The 18832-nt window shown below is 39.1% G+C and overlaps 7 protein-coding genes across 8 annotated transcripts; 2 read left to right on the forward strand and 5 right to left on the reverse strand.

The window, feature by feature from the left end:
• Positions 1-727: 727 nt before the first annotated feature.
• On the reverse strand, positions 728-3795 carry LOC108113997 (gamma-glutamyl hydrolase). Of its 2 annotated transcripts, none has more exons than XM_017224741.1 (2): positions 3461-3795; positions 728-1752 (listed from the first exon to the last, which is right to left on the reverse strand). In XM_017224741.1, the coding sequence occupies exons 1-2, from the start codon at positions 3643-3645 to the stop codon at positions 885-887; spliced, it is 1053 nt and encodes a 350-aa protein (XP_017080230.1). In that variant the 5' UTR covers positions 3646-3795; the 3' UTR covers positions 728-884. The 2 variants fall into 2 exon arrangements, with proteins under 2 accessions (XP_017080230.1, XP_017080231.1); XM_017224742.1 differs by having other exon boundaries at positions 3449-3560.
• A 415-nt stretch (positions 3796-4210) lies between these two features.
• Positions 4211-6682, reverse strand: LOC108114438 (gamma-glutamyl hydrolase). Its single transcript, XM_017225429.2, has 5 exons — positions 6295-6682; positions 5847-6066; positions 5570-5620; positions 5280-5509; positions 4211-5218 (listed from the first exon to the last, which is right to left on the reverse strand). Exons 2-5 carry the CDS (start codon positions 6053-6055, stop codon positions 4608-4610), a joined length of 1101 nt encoding a protein of 366 aa, XP_017080918.1. The 5' UTR covers positions 6056-6066; positions 6295-6682; the 3' UTR covers positions 4211-4607.
• A 107-nt stretch (positions 6683-6789) lies between these two features.
• On the reverse strand, positions 6790-7847 carry LOC108114439 (iron-sulfur cluster co-chaperone protein HscB). The gene is made up of 3 exons (XM_017225432.1): positions 7540-7847; positions 7376-7488; positions 6790-7315 (listed from the first exon to the last, which is right to left on the reverse strand). Exons 1-3 carry the CDS (start codon positions 7759-7761, stop codon positions 6928-6930), a joined length of 723 nt encoding a protein of 240 aa, XP_017080921.1. The 5' UTR covers positions 7762-7847; the 3' UTR covers positions 6790-6927.
• Positions 7848-8126: 279 nt separating this feature from the next.
• On the reverse strand, positions 8127-8781 carry LOC108114441 (mediator of RNA polymerase II transcription subunit 10). Its single transcript, XM_017225434.1, has 2 exons — positions 8545-8781; positions 8127-8484 (listed from the first exon to the last, which is right to left on the reverse strand). The coding sequence occupies exons 1-2, from the start codon at positions 8664-8666 to the stop codon at positions 8208-8210; spliced, it is 399 nt and encodes a 132-aa protein (XP_017080923.1). The 5' UTR covers positions 8667-8781; the 3' UTR covers positions 8127-8207.
• A 69-nt stretch (positions 8782-8850) lies between these two features.
• Positions 8851-9799, forward strand: LOC108114440 (programmed cell death protein 5). Its single transcript, XM_017225433.2, has 3 exons — positions 8851-9020; positions 9287-9407; positions 9465-9799. Exons 1-3 carry the CDS (start codon positions 8958-8960, stop codon positions 9686-9688), a joined length of 408 nt encoding a protein of 135 aa, XP_017080922.1. The 5' UTR covers positions 8851-8957; the 3' UTR covers positions 9689-9799.
• LOC108114437 (protein disulfide-isomerase TMX3) lies at positions 9735-11828 on the reverse strand. Its single transcript, XM_017225428.2, has 4 exons — positions 11597-11828; positions 11294-11532; positions 10567-11190; positions 9735-10511 (listed from the first exon to the last, which is right to left on the reverse strand). The coding sequence occupies exons 1-4, from the start codon at positions 11634-11636 to the stop codon at positions 10122-10124; spliced, it is 1293 nt and encodes a 430-aa protein (XP_017080917.1). The 5' UTR covers positions 11637-11828; the 3' UTR covers positions 9735-10121.
• A 230-nt stretch (positions 11829-12058) lies between these two features.
• LOC108114436 (U3 small nucleolar RNA-associated protein 4 homolog) lies at positions 12059-14642 on the forward strand. Its single transcript, XM_017225427.2, has 3 exons — positions 12059-12314; positions 12378-14211; positions 14415-14642. Exons 1-3 carry the CDS (start codon positions 12178-12180, stop codon positions 14532-14534), a joined length of 2091 nt encoding a protein of 696 aa, XP_017080916.1. The 5' UTR covers positions 12059-12177; the 3' UTR covers positions 14535-14642.
• The last annotated feature ends 4190 nt before the right edge of the window (positions 14643-18832 follow it).

Here is an 18832-nt window from a genome sequence, read left to right on the forward strand (position 1 = left end):
TATTCGAATTTGTCAAAATTACTATGATTACCATTGCCAAGCCATTATTTAATGCTTTTTAGTACATGTCATAGTATTATGAACTATTTTAAGTACAAATTGCCTAAAATCAAATTCTGTATTCCCTCATCACTTAAAAATATGCATACCCCTTGCCAAAGGAAGACCCATAAAAATGAACAAAAATATTCCATTTCCTTATGGGAAAACAGGAGGCAACAGAAAATAGCTTTCCACCACTGAAAATCCCTAAAAGACAAGAAAAACGAAAAGCGCGCACCAAAATTGAACGGAAAAGTACAGCGTGAAATTTGCATGAGACAAATGTGGAAAAGTACTCACAACTAGTCCGTGAGTTGGGCAAAAGAAATGGGAAACAGGAAAAGATGAGTAGGAAAATTTTGCGGGAAGTTAAAGTCAAAGGAAAAGAGCAGAAGTCAAGAAGTAATTTTGTGTTCTAATTTAAAAAGGCCAAAGAAATCTATTAAATCTTTGACAATGAAGATAGCTTCGTTCTTTAAATTCAAAATTAAATAAAAAGGTACATTTATCTCTCAGGGCTGAGCAAGTTTTAATTCCGAGCAAAAAAGATAACAACTTTACTTCCAGTAATCAAAAATATTAATAGCACCTTTTTATTAATTATTAATTATTTTATTATTTTTATTATTTAATTTTATAAAATTATTAATTAATTGTTTAAGGTCTAAATGAAAGAATTTTTAAGTACTTGCAGTGACATCTTTGACCCCGTTAGGTCTTTAATTTTCGGAGGGCATTAAGAAATATTTGATCTCTATATCAGTTTGTGGGTATATAAGAATTACAAAAATATAAGTACAAAATAGATTGCTAATCAGATCTTAACTGTAAGTCCTTGTTTATCACAAAACGCTGTTTGAGGTACATTCCACAGAATCGTTCTCATCTTCTGGGTAGTCTGCATCCTTCTTAAAAAGATAGCACTGCAGCCAGTTGGAATCCTTGAATTTACCAGAGAAAACTGGCTGCCAGTTCCAGATAAGATGGCGTGCTTTTAGGCTGGAACTACGGAATCGATTTGAGTTCCTGCGACACACCTCAACAAATCGACTCCCAAAGATTTGGGATAACTTGATCCCAAAATGAGAATGTGCCAAGTAGTTGGGGTCCCCCTTAACAAAAAGCTGCTCAAAAGCAGCGCGTTCAGGATGAAACTGACAGCCAAAGATGGGAAAACGTCGATGCTCGACTATCGTAATGAATTCCAATCCTGAAGAATCCTTCTGTGTGGCCAATGGTTGCCAATCGTTGGCTAGACCATACGACTCCAAACTTTCTTTGGTTATGCAAAAGCGATGTTGATGACACGCAAATGAATGCTTTTCCATCTCCTCAGCTACAGTATTCGACAGACTCTCAAAGAACTGTGATTTCTGGTAGTTCTTAACTAGTTTCACTGGCATCGCGTTTCTCATAGGCTGACAATCGGTGCGAGTCTTGGCCTCCCCGGCAGCATGGATTAAGATAAACTGAAAGCCAAGACATGTTCCCCAAATGGGAAAATATCCACCGGCATCGTTATTTTTTCTCGCCCGCTGATTCCGCTCCATGGCAAGTTGGCAAATGTACTCGGCACTCTGGACACAATCGTTTGTCAGTTCCGGGTGGGCTTCCATATCTGCCTGATCGATGAAGACCGCTCCTCCTGGCAAAAGAATGCCATTTATCTGTCCCATCATCAACTCATAGTATGCTCGTTCGCGACCGATCCTGAAATTAATTTGACTATTAGTTTCTAATTTAAAATGAAAACACATTTGTTCAAAAATTAAATATGAACACTTTCTCGCCTCATTCCTTAATCGCATTGCATGCAGCCAGATTTTCTTGGCACGATGCCCGGGTAGGTAATTAATTCTCTTACCTACCCGATCGCTTGCCACTTAGTTCGTTTTTTGAGCCATTTGTTTATTACATATCTGGCTTTGGCGATGCTCCTCAACTGAGCAGATGTGCACAGGAAAAGGCACAGATGGTAGGCAAATAACATTTCATTCTTGGCCATAATTGTGACCCAGAGACTTATCGATGCACATGGCAGCAATGCAACAAGAGCTTTCGAAACTTTTTATTACATTTCGATTATAAAGCTGCGGCGCAGACAAAGGTAACTAAGTACATACGTGACTTCCGAAGAGAAATGATTGGAATGCAATGGGTTAACAAAATATATATTCGCACGTTAAACCATTCGATTACCATATAAATTGATTCTGCACCCTTCAGTGACTATTGCGTTCCCTTTTTAACAACAAAATACATATATGAAAGAGCAAGAGACACTATGAGCTACATAAATACGACTTTCTCAAATGTAATAAATCTAATTGTCTTTGTTTTGCGAATACATTACATATACGAGGTGTGTTCAAAAAGTAAGGTGACTTTTCAAATTTCTCGGGCAACATATTTTCGATTATCGATTTTTTTGTTTTGTTATATTGGTACACTCTTCCCTAACATCTGTACCAAGTTTCAATGGAACATCCTCTTTTGTTTGGTTGTGAGAGGCGTAAAGTTACAAGTTGTTTTGCGAGCTCGGCGATTTTTTGCTTTTTTCGGTCTTGGCTCGCCTGGGCTCTTCCATTGGGACGATTGGGCTTTGGTTTCGATATCATAACCATATACCCATGATTCGTCACCAGTTATGACCCTTTTGAGTAAATCTGGGTCGTCGTTGACGTCATTCAACAGCTCTTGAGCGATGCTCATGCGACGGTTCTTTTGCTCAAAATTCAGCAATTTCGGAACAAACTTCGCTGACACACGACTCATACCCAAAACGTTTGAAAAAATTTCATGGCACGAGCCAAGCGATATACCGACATCTTCAGCAACTTCTCTGATAGTGATTCGACGATTTTCCAAAACAATTTTCGTCACTGCTTGAACGTTTTCATCAGTTGTTGACGTGCTTGGGCGTCCAGAGCGAGGCTGGTCATTGGCATCTTCCCGGCCATCTTGGAAGAGTTTGTACCACTTGTACACATTTTTTTTACTCAGAACAGTTTCACCGTATGCCACTGTCAACATTTCAAGTGTTTCAGAGCACTTAATTTTATTTTTTACACAAAATTTGATGCAAATCCTTTGATCCATATTTTTCGATAGCAAAAAATCGCCGAGCTCGCAAAACAACTTGTAACTTTACGCCTCTCACAACCAAACAAAAGAGGATGTTCCATTGAAACTTGGTACAGATGTTAGGGAAGAGTGTACCAATATAACAAAACAAAAAAATCGATAATCGAAAATATGTTGCCCGAGAAATTTGAAAAGTCACCTTACTTTTTGAACACACCTCGTATATAGTCGCTTAATACTCTTATCGTAGTTCCAACTACTAAAAAGAACCCTAATCTTTATCAATTCCAAATATAAGCATTTAATGGATTTGTCCACTCACTGCACTTCTTACCAAATGGGCAGCACATGGGCACCAGATGCCTCCAGAAATTTGACATAGGAAGCGGCTATATAGCTGTGGAACTCCCGACCAAAGTGCTCCTGCAATGTGGTGGCTATATCGATGCACAGGACGCCAATTGTTGGTATATGGTTAAGAGATGCAGACGCATCACTGGGACATGCGCTCTCCGTCATCGTCGTCTTCCGATTTCTGACTACGGGCAACTGAATGGCCGTGCAAGTGCAAACCAAACGTAAACAAACCGAACAAGCCGTAACATTCGCAACTTGGCAGAATTTCAACAGACACGAGCGTTCCAATTTCTAAGACGAATATGGGAAATGCTTGTCTACTTTGGGGCATTTCAGATAAATTGTATAAATAAACTGATAGAATGACTGTAGTTTCTGATCTAACAGTACGGAAGGATTTTATGAAAATTCTGACCTTTCTCCTAAAGAACTCAGGTCTGATTAAAATATTATAATGTTTGGCATAGAGGACTGGTAGTGGGTAATTAGTTAGTTATGTGGATATCGGAAAGTGTTTTTATAAAATTATAATATCCTTTTAGCAAAATCAACAAAAAACAATTGGAAGCTAGGGTCGAGTAGATTCAGTTTATTATATAACTTCTACTACTTCTGAATAAGTTTAATTAGTTAATCGTTTTCTGAACCCAACAATCATAAGCACTTAATCAAATTAACATCACCCATAAAACCCTGAATACCAAAAATAATTCTTCAAAAGAGAGTAGACATTTTCTTTGGCGTTTTTATTACCAAGTTTCGATGACAGGCCCCTGATTATAAACGTATATAGATATCTTTGCTACCCGAAAAATAATTTTATCTACACTAATGTGGGGTCGAATTCACTTAAATCACTTATCTTCTTGTGAAGTGAATCTATTTAAAGAACCATTAATTTACCAATCGAGTCACCCATGGCGACAAGGAAAATCTTTTTTAATATTTTGCTGGGACGTAAATAATTTGATCAACAATCACATAGATAATTTCAAAGATAACAATATAAAATCGATCAAAAAACATGAAGTCTTAAATCGGTGAGTACTGTGTGCGTAAATCTAATTTCAAGACATGATAAATCTTGTTTACTTGACCAAAGTTCGTGCCATAAAATTACTCAATTAATTAATTGATAGGATCAGCAAGGTTAAGAGTAAACTACTGAGCAGCGGTAAGATGGTAGAGCTACTATCGCCTGGAACAATTATAGGAATGTATCCCCCACTGTTGCCGCCCTCGCCATCGCCGCCCTCGTCAGGAATTTCCATTTCGTCATTGGTAAACAAATATTGCTGGATATACGAGGAGCCCAGAATCGAAGTGTACTCCGGCTTATAGTTGTAGATTAGCTTTCTGGCCTGCTCCGTGGTATTGGCGAAGCTCTGATTACTTTTCCTAGCCTCACTTACAAAGAAATCAGCAAAGAATTGACCACTTATTACAGCAGCTGCCGTATGGGGAATGCTCGTCTTGGTAAACTCATACAAAGGCTTCTCCGGATGGAATTGAACTCCATAGAAGGGGTACTTTATATGCTCCATTGTGGAAATAAACTCAATTCCATTCCAGTCGTGATTCAAGGACATAACCCGCCATGTTTCGTTTAGAAGATCCCGTTCGAAGTCCTTTTCAGTATAACAAAACTGATGCCAATGATATGTCACATTTTCCTTCGCCATAATGGCCACAACATCATCACTAATGGAGGCAAATAGTCGGCTCTTGTTGTATCCTATGTGAAAATTAATATAATTAACATTTTCTAGTTTAATTTTTTTATATCTATACTATACCTTCCTTAAATTCCATTGGCAGTGCAATCCCTGTTCCCTGGCAGTTAATCCGATGCTCAGTTTCATTGGCCATTTTAAAAACCAAGAGTTCCATGCCAAGACAAGTACCCCAAATCGGCATAAAGATTCCCTGGTCGTTCTGTTCAATGGCCAACTGGATGAGGTGTTCGCCTGCATCGGCATAACCATTGGACTGATTGAACCAAGTAGCACCGCCGGGCAACAAAACTCTGTCAAAACAGCAATAAATTTAGATGCGGGAAGTTCCTTGATTTTAAATTTATACCAACCCATTTATCTTGTGCATGAGATCTTCGTAGTAGCTCCGATTGCGGCCGATCCTGTCGAGAGTATTTGAAAATGGTTTATTAATTGATTTTGGGCAATCTTATCTATAAAACGAAGCTTCAACACCAAATTGCATTTACCCTTGCTTTAATTTATGTCCTATTTTCACACGTGTAAGAATATTTGATACCATCATATTTAACCTTATCTGCGGTACTTTGGTGAAATAGCTTGGCAATGATAAGATCTTTTATTATTTGTATCTGTCTGCTTACTCACCATATCGGCACAACTCGAGCTCCAGCTCCTTCCAGATATTTCACATACGAAGCTGCTATATAACTGGTCTTGTTATCAAAGTGTCGCGAGATCAATCCGTCGGTATAAACCTCCTGTGTGAGAACTCCTATGATGGGTGACGGGATGTCCGCCGATACCACAATCAAAGAACTGATCAAGATCAGCAGGCTTGTCGAAAATTTCTGCATTTTGGTAGGGCCTTATAATGTATAAAAATATTAAAACAAATACGTTACCGTGTCTTTCTTACTCGAGCTTTTATATTTTGTAATATTATAAATACAATTCGTTTCTAGTTTTTTTTTGTGCGTCTATCATAATAGTTTCTTATCAATCTTTACCAAAATAAATCATTGGTTTTCTCTAGTGTTTCTTTGCTGATATAGAGTCACTTCTTAAGCAATTTCTTAGTTTTCACATATATTACCTTATCAGGGGTATTGATTATTTCAGAATATTTATTCTATGGCAAGTTAAGGCAGAGGTTTGTGTTATTCTAGAAGTATTTCTTTAGTGCCGCTGGACTTATCCAAGAGTTTTCCGGCTTCCAGAAGAATTTCCCAGAAGTCGGGGCTGTTCCGCAGGCAAACCCAATCGCTGTCACCAGTTAACAAGAACTGTCCGCTTAAGCGGCGAGCAATTCAAATTTATATAAACTGCGACGATTTTTCCGTCTGCACACATGTCTTAAGCATATGTGTGAGTGGGCATGAGTTGACTATTTGCCGATGTATTCGTTTCTGGGTTCTTCAAAGGGTCTCCCCCGAGCGACATGGGTTCAACAGTTAGTACCGCGATTAATTGATTATATTATTTCCAAATAAACATAGGGGAAAAACTCCTACGGCTTCCATCGAGAGTTGGATAAAACCTGTTCCATTCGGGCAATAATGGATAATTAACAAATTGCATCGACCATAACTGCTGTGTCGCGATTTTTATTCACATTATAAAACAAACGAAATCAGTGTTATTGTTTACTTAAAAGCTGATAGATAGCAACAGCTGGACATGTGTGTGTGAGCGATCAGAACCGATTGCCAGATCGATTAAAACATTTTCAGCTGCCCAGCAAACTTTGCTGCTTCTGTTTGATACTGTTCTGAATACTCAGTAGGTACTTCATCTCTACCAGCGTTTCTTTCACTCCCTTGAGGTCTTTGCTTTTAAAAAGAGAATTTAACTTTTTGGCCATTTCATCGAGTTCTTTTATAAGTTGGGTGTTTAATTCATTTAGAGCTTTAGTATCTTCCGCTTCTTCCACCTCCTCATTTCGTTCCATCATTGCCATTAGAAACTCCTTATTCAAGGCGCTATTATCCTGAGGCATCTGTTCTCCCGCCAATTGCAGTAGGTACTGACCACGTTCTATGGGAGTCGCAAGTGTTTTATAAGCCTTATTGATCAGCGAACTCCAATCCGCGGAGTTGGTTTGCTCACGGGAAGTTCTGTAAACTCAGGGATTTTTATATTTAAGTTTACTTTATAATAAATAAGTAAATACCCACTTGTTACTATATTTATCAGGATGTACTATGGTCTGCAATTGGCGAAAACTTTTTGTCAACTTTTGGGACTCCAAAGAAAACTCAGTGGGAAAGCTCAACAAGTCGAAGTAATTCTAAAAATGTTAGGATTTAATAAATTAAATGCGCTATGAATATAGACTTACTATTTCTGCATTAACATCCTGCAAATGTCCACAATCCGAACATATCATTTTCTTTTTTAATTCCGATTTCTTTAGGCAATTCCAACAAACCGGCGAGGATTCAACTGAAAAATTTCGTACTTGGGACAAACGAAGACGTTCAAACTGCACAACATTTCTGGAAAGTGGTGTGAAATTGCTAGCCCTTACTGCAGTTGCAAAGCCATTAATTACACTCCGCATTTCAAAACTAAATTTATCTATTTTTATCCACAATCAAAAGTTTTTAAATTACACAAGCTGACAATAACAAATAACAGCTGATAAAGAGTAGTGTGGCAACGCTTTTATTAGGGTTGTAAAGTTTTTATTTTTTTAAGTCGATTAAACAAAAATCATTATTTCGCATATTATTTAAAACTTAAAATGTTAAAGGCATTAATTATATACGATTAATTTTTAGAAGTTATAGTTTTTTTTAAGTATTCAATTTATTTCAAGCTAAATTACCAAAAGAAATCTATAGAAATAAAACTATACAATTTTATCCCGAATAAATAAGTTAGGAACAGAAAATAAACACACTCAATGCTTGTAAAACACAAAGGTTAATGTAAATTTGTATAAATTTATTCCAGCGTGTGGCTTAAAACTACGATTCAGGTGGCTTATACTTGGCATATATGGACTCATGGAGTCTTACGATAAGCACGATAGCTGTTCATCTCGTTGGGAAAGGTTTTGTATAGTTCAAGCAAAAGATTCGACTTGAACTTTTTCAGACTCTCGATCTTGCCCTTGACTTCCTCATTTTTGGCCAGTGCCTTCTCCACGCAATCCTTGGTGTACAGCTGGGGATTCTTGTCCTGGTCGATGTAGTCAAAAAATACTTCAAAAGGCACATAGACGTCTTGCACTTGGGAACGGAGCTTATCGATCTCCTGAAGGCCGGTTACCAAGCTGTTACTGTAAGGGAATATATATTATTTATTTATGTATATGAGATGTATTTCATATTTTACTTACATTTTCTGGTTGAGTACGTTCTGTCCCTGAGGTTGAAAGTCGCTGACGATGATGCGGATCTGCCGCACATTCTCGATGAACATCTCCAACTGGGTCTCCAGGTTTTCCAGTGGAGCAGACATTTTCAAATGGTTTTATTCGGTCTCGATTATTTTATTTAGCGTATTTGTTTATTTTCTTGGTGATTTTTATTTTTCTCGCCCACTCTTCTTCTTCCTAAAACACCGAGTGACCAGGGCTACCTAAGAACGCACTTATGAGTAATGGGACTTATCGATAATTATTGTGTAGTAGGGTTACACTGATTAACTCCACACTTTTTTGTCGAAAAGTGCGTGATTATTTTTGTAGAAGCAAAATCTTGACAATTGCTTAAATTACTGCCATACATAAACTAAAATTAAGAAATCAGTATGTCGGATGGTGATTTAGATGCCTTACGCGCCCAGCGCATGTCCCAAATGCAGTCGCAATTTGTAAGTAAACTATTTTAATAAGGTTCGAACCGGCTAGATTCCTCAAGAAAATTCTAAAAATAGCAATAATATGGAGAGAATAAGAAGATATAAATTAATTAATTAATTACAATTATTATGCAAATGCATAACTACAAAATTTGCATTAGTAGTTTATTTTAGAATGCAGATATCTATTTAGCCCTATGAGTCATCTTGTTTTTCTGAGACACCTGTTCCTTTAAAGCCTTATCCTTAAATGACCTTTCACTCCTTTCCTTGTAAAGGGCGGCGGCGGTGGCAACGATGCGGAAAAACAACAAGCCCAACAAGAGCAGATGCGCGCTCAGGAAGAGATGAAACACTCTATATTATCTCAAGTTCTTGACCAGCAGGCCAGAGCACGACGTGAGTGCATTAATATAGCTTTAAAATATTTTATGTATCACTTTAAATCTACTACAGTGAACACCCTGAAAGTCAGCAAGCCTGAGAAGGCGCAAATGTTTGAAAACATGGTCATCCGGATGGCCCAGATGGGTCAGGTGCGTGGAAAACTCGATGATGCCCAGTTTGTGAGCATTCTCGAAAGCGTCAATGCCCAGATGCCGCAGGCCAAGTCCTCTGTAAAGTACGATCGTCGACGAGCAGCAATAGACAGCGACGATGATGAGGATTACGGCTGCTGATCCATCAGAAATCCCGCCCAACTTCTAATTTAAGTTACACCCACTCTTTGCATCCGCTAAATCATGTTTATTACTTTTACTAACTTAAAACGAAAAAAAGAACCAAACGCACGTATGATTTCTTTGTGTCAAATCGCGGATCTTAAATCAGATTGGAAGGTCTCGCCCAGCGGAGATGAGATACTTTGACGTAGGACTAGATTTGGCTTATATTTATATGCGGTAGAAAAGTTGCTCTAGGGGATAGGGGTGGGATCTGCTACGACAGCTTATGGCGTTTCCTTAATTTCGTATAACTTTTAGTTTTCTTTCTTCATACTCAAGTTTCCTTATTCAAATCTTTGTTGTATGATTATACTCGGAAATTCACTTCGAGATCACTCAGAACTCTCTTTTTTTTTCATACGCCACGTTATAATCCTTTGTTATCTTCTTACTCCTTCTTTTCGTGATCTTCATCAGAATCTTCTTCGGTCACCAAACAATCGCCGCAGAAAATAGAGTACATAATAAGCGAGAGGAACCCAAGTGGCAGGCCGAAGATAACAGTGGTCAAAACGGGATTTCCTAGCCACATATCTTTTAGAGCTCTTCGCACCTCGAATAGTGCCCGATTTAAACGCACAAAGTACGTATCTCCTCCATAGGCAACTGCACTCTCATTTCGAATGGATTCAAGGAACAGATGCAGTGCTTGTGGCGTCATCTGCATGGGATCATCATCGGGTATAAAGTGGTGCTGGGTGCTCGAATTAATCGCTATCAAATGCGGCGTAGGTAGCTGGTCCAGAATGATGGAATGTGCTATCGATGGCTCACCGATCTAAAAGGAAGCGTTTGATGAGTTGGTATGGATTATATTTTATGCGTTAACTTACCCATCCGAATTGGAACTTATCATGATATCGCGCCCTGTGCTTTCTTATCACCCCCTCTACCATATCACGGAACTCCAGCTCATGGGTGGCTATCTGATTGAGTTTATCCTCTTGCACCACAGCTAGTACCAAATACTTGTTCGTCTTCAACAGCTGATGGATGTTAAATCGAGTGACCTTAGGGAACATAGTGAACCTCTCGACGTTCACCCACTGGAAAACGGTTTCATTCACTTCATTGGGATCCATTTCGTGGGCCAAGTGCCCATGCGGATAAAAGTGATGCTGCTCCTCCTTGTAGACTATAACCGCTGGCAGTTTTTCAAAGTCAAAGTGCTGAGCAGCAATATCCTCGCTAGTGGCGTAAAAGAACCCATGCTCTTGGTAACCTTCAGCTGCAGCATAGTATGTATCCCACACCACACCTTCCTGCTGACCCACAAAAATGAAGAAGATCGTGTGTGATCCTTTAAGCATGTCAACACTCTCCGTTCGCGTGACCAGCTGAACTGGAGGTCCAGACATCCTCAATGCATAGTCTACTAGTTCATCGCGACCGCGATCACCATTGTAGGTGAACTCCATATTGCCCTTGATAAACATGATTGTGGGATAGCCACGAACCTAAAAGATATCAATGTAGTAGTATTTATTATTTTTTAAAAACGCCCTATATGTTAGCAGATATATTTTTCTTGTTTCTTGAGGGTAATTCCCGTTATCATACCTTGAACTCCTTTGCAGCCGCCGGATACCTGGTGCAATCCAGGCGGCCCACGCGCACATTTGTGGCATGGAGTGCTTGAGCCACCAATGCGAAGATTGGCTCGGTTTTCTTGCAGTACCCGCACCATGGGGCATAGAACATGACTAACCACTGTCCCTCGTGTCGCACATCGATAAAGCGGTCACTAAGCTCCAGAACCTTCGAGGAAATCGCTGTTGAGCCCAAAGTCACAAGCAGAGCTGTTGATTTGTTTAATAATTAAGTATATCCTTTGATTTTCCCTTCCTATCCTTATTTATTTACCGCTCAGGAGGCCGAAAGTCCAAATAGAGATTGGCGACATCTTTTCTTTTATTGTTACAAGGGTGAATTTTTCGCTGCCCTTTTGCTATATCATGCTTTATGATCTTTTATTGACGTTTAACTTAATTTAATTAGCTGACTGGTTTAATTTTCAGATTGAAAATATTTTCCTTCGGACCGCAGCAACAACAAAAGAAAACATTTGCAAAAACCACCCCAATCACAGTCTTTAAAGTGACCAGATGTTGGTGGTCTATAAATACTCAATATTAGTGAAAATATACATAATAACCAACATTTAATATACTTTTTAAAGGTTTCCCCTTTGCTAAGCTTAAAATTCCACGTACAATCGCGACTCTAAATATTGTTTACAAAATTATCTATCTGGTATTTAACAATGACATTATAAGGGTTAAGACAGTATGTTTTTTCCCATGTGGCAGCTCGTGTAGTTTGTTTACTTCGCGTATTCGACCATCTGGCACCCCTTAGGCATACACGTGCAACTCCAGAGGAATTTTGTTTCAGTTTTTATTAATTACTTCTGCTTGATTTAATAATTTGTATAACTAAATAATATGAAGAATCTTGCGAAAAAAGAACCCCAAGGTGGGGGCAAACATCAGTTGCACAACGTCCGCTTCTACACGATAAAACCGCGTGGCATAAACAGTTTAGCATACAGTAAATCAAACAAGTGCCTCGCCTTGAGTCGGTAAAATAAATTGTGGAAAACAAAAAAGTTCAAGTATGTTATTAATTAATACCATCCTTTTAGTGAAACCTCCATCATAGAACTTTGGAACTTGGAGCACACCCCCTATTTGGATCGTGTTATTCACCTGCCACCAGATTCTCCTGCGGAGTCTTTAGCTTGGGCGGGAAATCGTCTATTTTCCGTAGATCTTACAGGCAAACTGATAGAGTGGGACGTGATTAATCTAAAGCCACGATACGAGCACTCGCCAACCGGAAATGCCCTTTGGAGTCTGGACGTCAACGCCGCCGAAACAGAAATCGCGGTGGGTTCCGAGGAGGGACACATCAACATTCTGAGCATCGAGAATGATGAAATCACCTATAAATCCCTCTTTAACAAACAAAAAGGCCGTGTTCTCTGCATAAAGTTTGATAAGACAGGAAAGAAATTGGTGACCGGCACTGAGGGATTTGTTCGAATTTGGAATGTCCTCAACGGAACCACACTTCATACGATGACACTTTCGGCCGAGGATGTGATTGTTTGGTCCCTGCAGGTTCTATCGGATAATACGATTATTGCTGGCGACTCTGCGGGATTTGTGACTGTTTGGAATGCTGAAAATGCCACTCAGATTAATTCCACTCGTGTTTTAGATAAAAACGTATTTGCATTGGCTGTAAATGAAAAGGAGGATAGATTGGTTTGCGGTGGAATGCAGCCACCACTAATCCGGATTTTCAGCAAGACAAAGATCAAGCGGGAGGAATCAAGCAGCGAGCGATGGATTAAGTTCCTTCAACGCGATGCCCACAAGCACTATGTGAAATCCCTGTTGGTTATTGACGGTCAGATTTTTTCAGGAGGCTTAGATGGCATATTGACTGTAACCTCCAGCGAAAGGATGCAGGCACATCTGTCACAACATGCTCCCTTCCTTAAGGGATCTGTTGCATCTTTGGCCATCAGTGAAAAACTATTGCTCTTAAGATATCCAAACAGTCTACATCTATGGCGTTTGGGTGCTTCGACTCCAAAAGACGAGGAGAAGAAAACACTTTGGAAACAGCCAGTTGGACACTCAGAGGAACTACTTTTGGAGCAACCTCCCCAAAAACTTCTTCAACTGAATGTTAAGGAGCAGAATTACATACAAGCTGCTGCCATTTCACAAGATGCAAACTGGATTTGCTACTCTACTTTAAAGGAACTGCGTTTAAGCCGTTTGAAGAGTGCTCCCCTGCAAGTGGAGCGTTTGGTTGAGGACCTTCCCGAGGAACTCCAACCATCCAGCCACATAATTTTTACAAAGCAAGGAAGACTAGTTCTGCTCAATCCCCAAAACAACACTCTGAGTTGGTTTAACTTAAAGGAAAATGAGGTTATCTTTCTAAACAGCGTCGATTTGAGTGATCATTGCAAGAGTACTATTAACCACCTTGTGCTTTCTTCGGATGGAGATTACATCGTTGCTGGTACCTCTGATCAATTAATATCAGTTTGGAAGCTACATAACAAAAGTTACAAACACCTGCTAAATCTACCCAGACATCGAGCAGGAACCACCGCTGTATCCATGCACGAGGATCTATCACGTGTGGTCGTGGCCTACGCTAATGGAAAACTTGTAGAGTACGATTTGGTAAATCGTCAATTTACCTGTGAAACTGAAGAGTACCTGATACCGGACACCAGGCACCATTGCATCAGTGGTATCAGCTTGGATCCTAAGAATCCTAATATTTTTATGGCTTACACTGAAACACATTTATATGTGTTGGAGAGGGTAGAGCATCTGGAACCAAAGGATCCCGTGGCTAATACCAAGTCGAAGAAGTTGTTAAATGGAAACCGATCCTCAATTGCAAGCAAATCGAAGAGCCTAAACCTAAAGTCTCAGCTCCCTCGCCAGGTAAGAATATTATTAAATTCTAAAATTGTTTTACATTAAGTAGATAGTTAAAAACTGATCAGTAAATCTACAACGGAGAGGACTGAAATATAAAATAGGAACCAGAAGCCATTTTTAACGTTTTCTGCCAATGGCTACACTAAATCCTAAATTCCACCCATTATTTGCAAACATATTCTCACCTCAATTTTCTCTTTTTGCAGCACCTGGTGCACGTGTCTCGGCTGAGCTCTAACGAACTTGTCAACGTCAGCATTTCGACAAACAATCTGTTGGCTCCGCTGCCGCCGCCGTATCAGAGGAAGAAGTTCGCTGCCTCGTAAATGGAGTGCAGGAGGATGACGTGCAGTGGAGTGATGTGTGGAGTCTCCACTTAGGTTTACCCAGTAGTTTCCACTTAGTTACCAAATAAAATCAAAAGTAGAAAACAATGGTGGAATGGATTTTTCGAAGCCTTGCACGGCTCGCACTCAGCGTTCGCACGGAAATTTGTCAAATGTATTGCCAAAAATTTGTCTCCGCCGTCTCGTCGACGACGACAATGTCTCCTGATCCCATTCCCTCAATTTTTTTCAGGGGGTCTACGTGGATTGTGCAACATTTCGTTTCGTTTTGTGTCGCCGGCATTTACTGTAATTGTTGTTGCTGTTATTTTTTGGTTTTACACTGTCTAGCCAATGTCTAGACAAGTGCATACCACACAGACAGTCGAAAACACACGCACACAGTTGCGTTGTGCGAGGGTTTTTGGGGGGCTCCTGGGGGGACGTCGATGCACAATTCAACTTTTAGCTCAAAAACTCATTGGCCGGCTGGTTCTGCCGTCGTTCCTCCATTGTGGCTGAATGGGTGGGTGCTCTGATTCTGATTCTCGGCAAAAAAGTCCGAGTATCCCGCAGCCATATTCGAATGCCAGGAGAGGCTTCTACTTGGGCTGGGACATGACCACTTTGGGATCAGAAAGGTGATTAAAACTTTGCATTCCCAGCTCTGAAGAGAGTTTCGCATCTGATAGATTGCTGGAATTAAAAGAAGTGAACAATAAGTATTAACATAAATTTGAAAGATCTGGCAGATGTTTATTAAATCTAAAATATATATCATTTAATTTTGATTTTCTTCGAATACTAAAAACAGATTTGCGATAATGTGAAAAAACTTTGAAAGCGTTATTACTCGTATTAATTTGTTCATTATTTTTTATTTTGACAAAACGTTTTACAAATTTACCATTATAATATTAATTTTGAGTTTGGTATATAAAATGACAAATTATTCCTAAAAAAGTATACAAAAGTCGGCTTCATAGCCTTTTCCATCTTGTTATGTGCATTGCAATGTGCAATTTCAGCCTTTGTTTTTTTCCTTTTTGCATAACATTTTTTGACCAGGATGAAAAACTCTTTCCGCTTTCCCTCGGTTCCGTAACTTTTCCCGATTCTGACCATAACCGACCGACTGGCTGACTGCGGTTGCGGGGGCGTGTCGTTTTCGTGGGACGACAGTATTCGCATAGCAAACCAAGTGGCGAACAGACATGAATAATGAGTGAATCGAGTCAAATATTCAAACTAAGCATACAAACTATAAATGAACATATAACGCATACGCAACGTATGCCAATTTGGATGGAAAACCCAAACCCAAACCCATTGCTCCACCCTTGGGCGCTTTTGCCGGCATTAAAACTCACTTAGCCGTTGAAAGGCGCTGGGCGAAAATGGAGAGAAGTTGGGGAAAAAGTTATGCAAACTACGCAATGCAAACTACGGGGAAAAGTAGAGCTGCAGTCGAAAGAAGAAGTCGTGAGAGTCTGCCAAAGAAGTCTAGACAGGCAATGGGCGAAACTTTGGCGGTGGCGAAAAAAAGTTATTCCACATGGGACTAAAAGACATTGAAGGAGTGGTTAGAGAACGAGAGGTTAAGGAACAATGCCTCAAATTGACATTTAATTGGTTTGCAAATTAGCCAAGAAATGAAGCAACAAAAGAAGCAATCTTCGCACTGGAATTTGCACCTCAATTGCACTATTCACCACCGCATGTTCAGGGATGCAAACTCAAATGGAGAATAGAGTTCGGTTTTATTTTCCAGTTTTTTATTCCCAAATTACAAACTTCGTAATATAATCCAAGGAAATAATAACATTAAAACAGGCAAGCAATAAAATATCGGAAACTAATAAGTTTTAATAATAAAAAACAAATGAGTATATCCAAAAAATACTTCAAAAAGGAACATTATATTAATCAAAAACAATTAATAAGGACCAAAGCCAATCCTTTTATTGATCCCCACCTTATTAACCATATGATAAATTCTTGTATGCTAAATTACAGCCAAATAATCATATCAAAAACCAAAATTCCTGTTTCAATAGCTATTAGCTTAACCAAAGTTTTAAAATTATTGTAAATTTTATTTCATTATAAATCCGTTTGTATCCCTGTTATTTTCGTGTGAAACCCCAACCGATTCGAGGTGCTAATAAACAAGGACTCTTGCGGGCTGAATTACAGCCGCTAATGAATGAAATGGGATAAAGCTTAATTTGCATTTAATAATATTAGCGCGTGGAGGAGTGCTGGGGGTGCTAATTGAGGGATGGGCGGGCCAAGGGGGTAAATGCTCGCATCAGCATAAATCGCATGCGGTTGTCATGGCAGTGGGTTGAGGGCAACCAACTCAAGTCTAGACAGGGATCCATGGGATGCAACAGCAACCGACCAGAGGACAATGTAAGGACAAACGTGTCCTGTCTGTCTGCCAGTCGTCGGGGGGCGCTCAAATGGGGAAAGGTGGAGGACTCAAGGGGTAAATGCGCTCTTGTCTGAGGCATCGTAACTTTTGGCTCAACACAAAACTTGATTGAATTTTATGCTCGCCAGCAACAATGAAGAAAAGGCAATGGTGGAAAGCCAGCACTTAATTGGTCTGAAAGAAAACTCTTTGCGAAGCCGCAACAAAAACACAATATTAATGAAAGTGCAGCTGTGCAGGTGATGACCGTCCATGGCTGAAAGGTCAACAGGGAGCTGACGAACTCAAGTGGTAGAGGGTTCATAAAAATCCTTTTTATGACCGAATTTGGAGTACAAAAACGTTTTTATTTTATTTTTCCTTGTCTATTTTCGGTCATGATTTTCATTCATCGACGCTCGAATCGATACACTAGGGGGAAATCTATATAGTGTTTTATAAAAAGACAGAAAAGATTTAAATTATAAGATTTAAAGGGTGAAGGTATAATATTTTAATCAAAAAGTATTCAGTCTTAATTAAAAAATAAGAATGAAATCACAGAAATATAAATAGATATTAAAATAATAATAATAATTGATCTAAAAAATATTATAATTCCTTGCCCAGAATTAAAACGTTTTCTATTTCATAATATCAAAAATCCGGAAGCATATTTTAGTAGTGCATCAGCGAAGACAGGAAAACGTTCATTGAATTTTGTCCTTCGCTGAGCTGCCAAAGGACAAATGCACAATAAAGAGAGATACATTGAACAGGGAGTGCACAAGGAGCAAATAAGAAGTAGTGAGCAGCTTAGTTGAGGTCCCATTTGCCCACAAACACTAACAATTTGATATGCCTGGCGCTTCCTGGCTCGTCTGGAGTAAGTTTTGCAGTTTCATTGCACTCGTCGGCGAGTCGAGTCGAGTGCAATGTCATCCCGCACATCCTGGCGGCCACCCAACCAACTAACCGCCCATCACCCACCGCTCAACTGGCGGCGCCACCCGTTCCTGGTAAATCCAGCCAGGAGTCAACTTGTCAGCCAACTACAATTTACGAGCATTTCACTTCGTTTGCTTCGATTTTCATTGCATACTTTTTGGGGCGGCAAATGAAGAGAGTTGAGCTTGCAGCTCCAGAGAATTTTTCCTCGCCTTTGTTGGTGTCGGAGAGTCCTTGGAAATTGCATTTCGTTTCCCGCTGGATTTGGCTTAAGTCTTAAAGTGTTCCCCCATGAATTTCAGATAGCTTCTCTGTTAAATAGAGTAACTCTAACATTTTTCTCTGGCACTTTACACTGTTATTTTTCGTAGTTAACTTAATAGCTGTTACTGGGATGGTTGTCGTTGTTATTGTTGGTTATGTTTTAAAATGTATGCATAATGTGACTAATGCCATAATCTTGATAATGACGGTAGCCAAGTTTTTGTCATCCTCGTTGCGGTTTTTCGAGATGTGGTATTTCTGCGGTTTACAGATTTAATGAGGGAAAAACACAAAAGGTGACAAAAGCCGACTATAGGTTACTCTTCGGGTGCTAATGATATGTGCATTGCATTTTAGTTATATTTTTTTAAAATATATATAGATAAAAAGGGACTACAGAAAAAACAAAATTAAAATTATTTTACCAAAAGAAGTCTATTTGTCGTCGTTTTAGGGAATAATTAAAAAAAAGGATTATTTTTAAATTTGGAGAGCTTGCTGGATTATTTAACGCTTTGAAATAATTTATTAAACAATATTTATAAAATTTACTTATATATTTTTAATTTAATATATTCTTGTATATTTTAATAGAACAGTTTGATAATAATTTGGCATTTTCACTATTTTAAATTTTATTTTAATGGATAATTTGAACTTAATCAAGCAC

The sequence above is a fragment of the Drosophila eugracilis genome, unplaced genomic scaffold (assembly GCF_018153835.1).
Source record: "Drosophila eugracilis isolate 14026-0451.02 unplaced genomic scaffold, ASM1815383v1 contig_2154, whole genome shotgun sequence".
Lineage (NCBI taxonomy): Eukaryota > Metazoa > Arthropoda > Insecta > Diptera > Drosophilidae > Drosophila > Drosophila eugracilis.

Coding starts and splice junctions, on each gene's coding strand:
- LOC108113997 (XM_017224741.1), bottom strand. CDS start 3,645: ATGACGGAGAGCGCATGTCCCAGTGATGCGTCTGCATCTCTTAACCAT. Junction 1,753..3,460: donor GCCCATGTGCTGCCCATTTG/GTAAGAAGTGCA, acceptor AATTAATTTCAG/GATCGGTCGCGAACGAGCAT.
- LOC108114439 (XM_017225432.1), bottom strand. CDS start 7,761: ATGCGGAGTGTAATTAATGGCTTTGCAACTGCAGTAAGGGCTAGCAAT. Junction 7,489..7,539: donor AGGATGTTAATGCAGAAATA/GTAAGTCTATAT, acceptor TAACATTTTTAG/AATTACTTCGACTTGTTGAG. Junction 7,316..7,375: donor CCTGATAAATATAGTAACAA/GTGGGTATTTAC, acceptor CTGAGTTTACAG/AACTTCCCGTGAGCAAACCA.
- LOC108114441 (XM_017225434.1), bottom strand. CDS start 8,666: ATGTCTGCTCCACTGGAAAACCTGGAGACCCAGTTGGAGATGTTCATC. Junction 8,485..8,544: donor AACGTACTCAACCAGAAAAT/GTAAGTAAAATA, acceptor ATTCCCTTACAG/TAACAGCTTGGTAACCGGCC.
- LOC108114436 (XM_017225427.2), top strand. CDS start 12,178: ATGAAGAATCTTGCGAAAAAAGAACCCCAAGGTGGGGGCAAACATCAG. Junction 12,315..12,377: donor AAGTGCCTCGCCTTGAGTCG/GTAAAATAAATT, acceptor CCATCCTTTTAG/TGAAACCTCCATCATAGAAC. Junction 14,212..14,414: donor AGTCTCAGCTCCCTCGCCAG/GTAAGAATATTA, acceptor CTCTTTTTGCAG/CACCTGGTGCACGTGTCTCG.
- LOC108114440 (XM_017225433.2), top strand. CDS start 8,958: ATGTCGGATGGTGATTTAGATGCCTTACGCGCCCAGCGCATGTCCCAA. Junction 9,021..9,286: donor CCCAAATGCAGTCGCAATTT/GTAAGTAAACTA, acceptor TTCCTTGTAAAG/GGCGGCGGCGGTGGCAACGA. Junction 9,408..9,464: donor CCAGCAGGCCAGAGCACGAC/GTGAGTGCATTA, acceptor AATCTACTACAG/TGAACACCCTGAAAGTCAGC.
- LOC108114437 (XM_017225428.2), bottom strand. CDS start 11,636: ATGTCGCCAATCTCTATTTGGACTTTCGGCCTCCTGAGCG. Junction 11,191..11,293: donor CGGCTGCAAAGGAGTTCAAG/GTATGATAACGG, acceptor GATATCTTTTAG/GTTCGTGGCTATCCCACAAT. Junction 10,512..10,566: donor ATAAGTTCCAATTCGGATGG/GTAAGTTAACGC, acceptor GCTTCCTTTTAG/ATCGGTGAGCCATCGATAGC.
- LOC108114438 (XM_017225429.2), bottom strand. CDS start 6,055: ATGCAGAAATTTTCGACAAGCCTGCTGATCTTGATCAGTTCTTTGATT. Junction 5,621..5,846: donor GCTCGAGTTGTGCCGATATG/GTGAGTAAGCAG, acceptor TACTCTCGACAG/GATCGGCCGCAATCGGAGCT. Junction 5,219..5,279: donor GCCAATGGAATTTAAGGAAG/GTATAGTATAGA, acceptor ATTTTCACATAG/GATACAACAAGAGCCGACTA.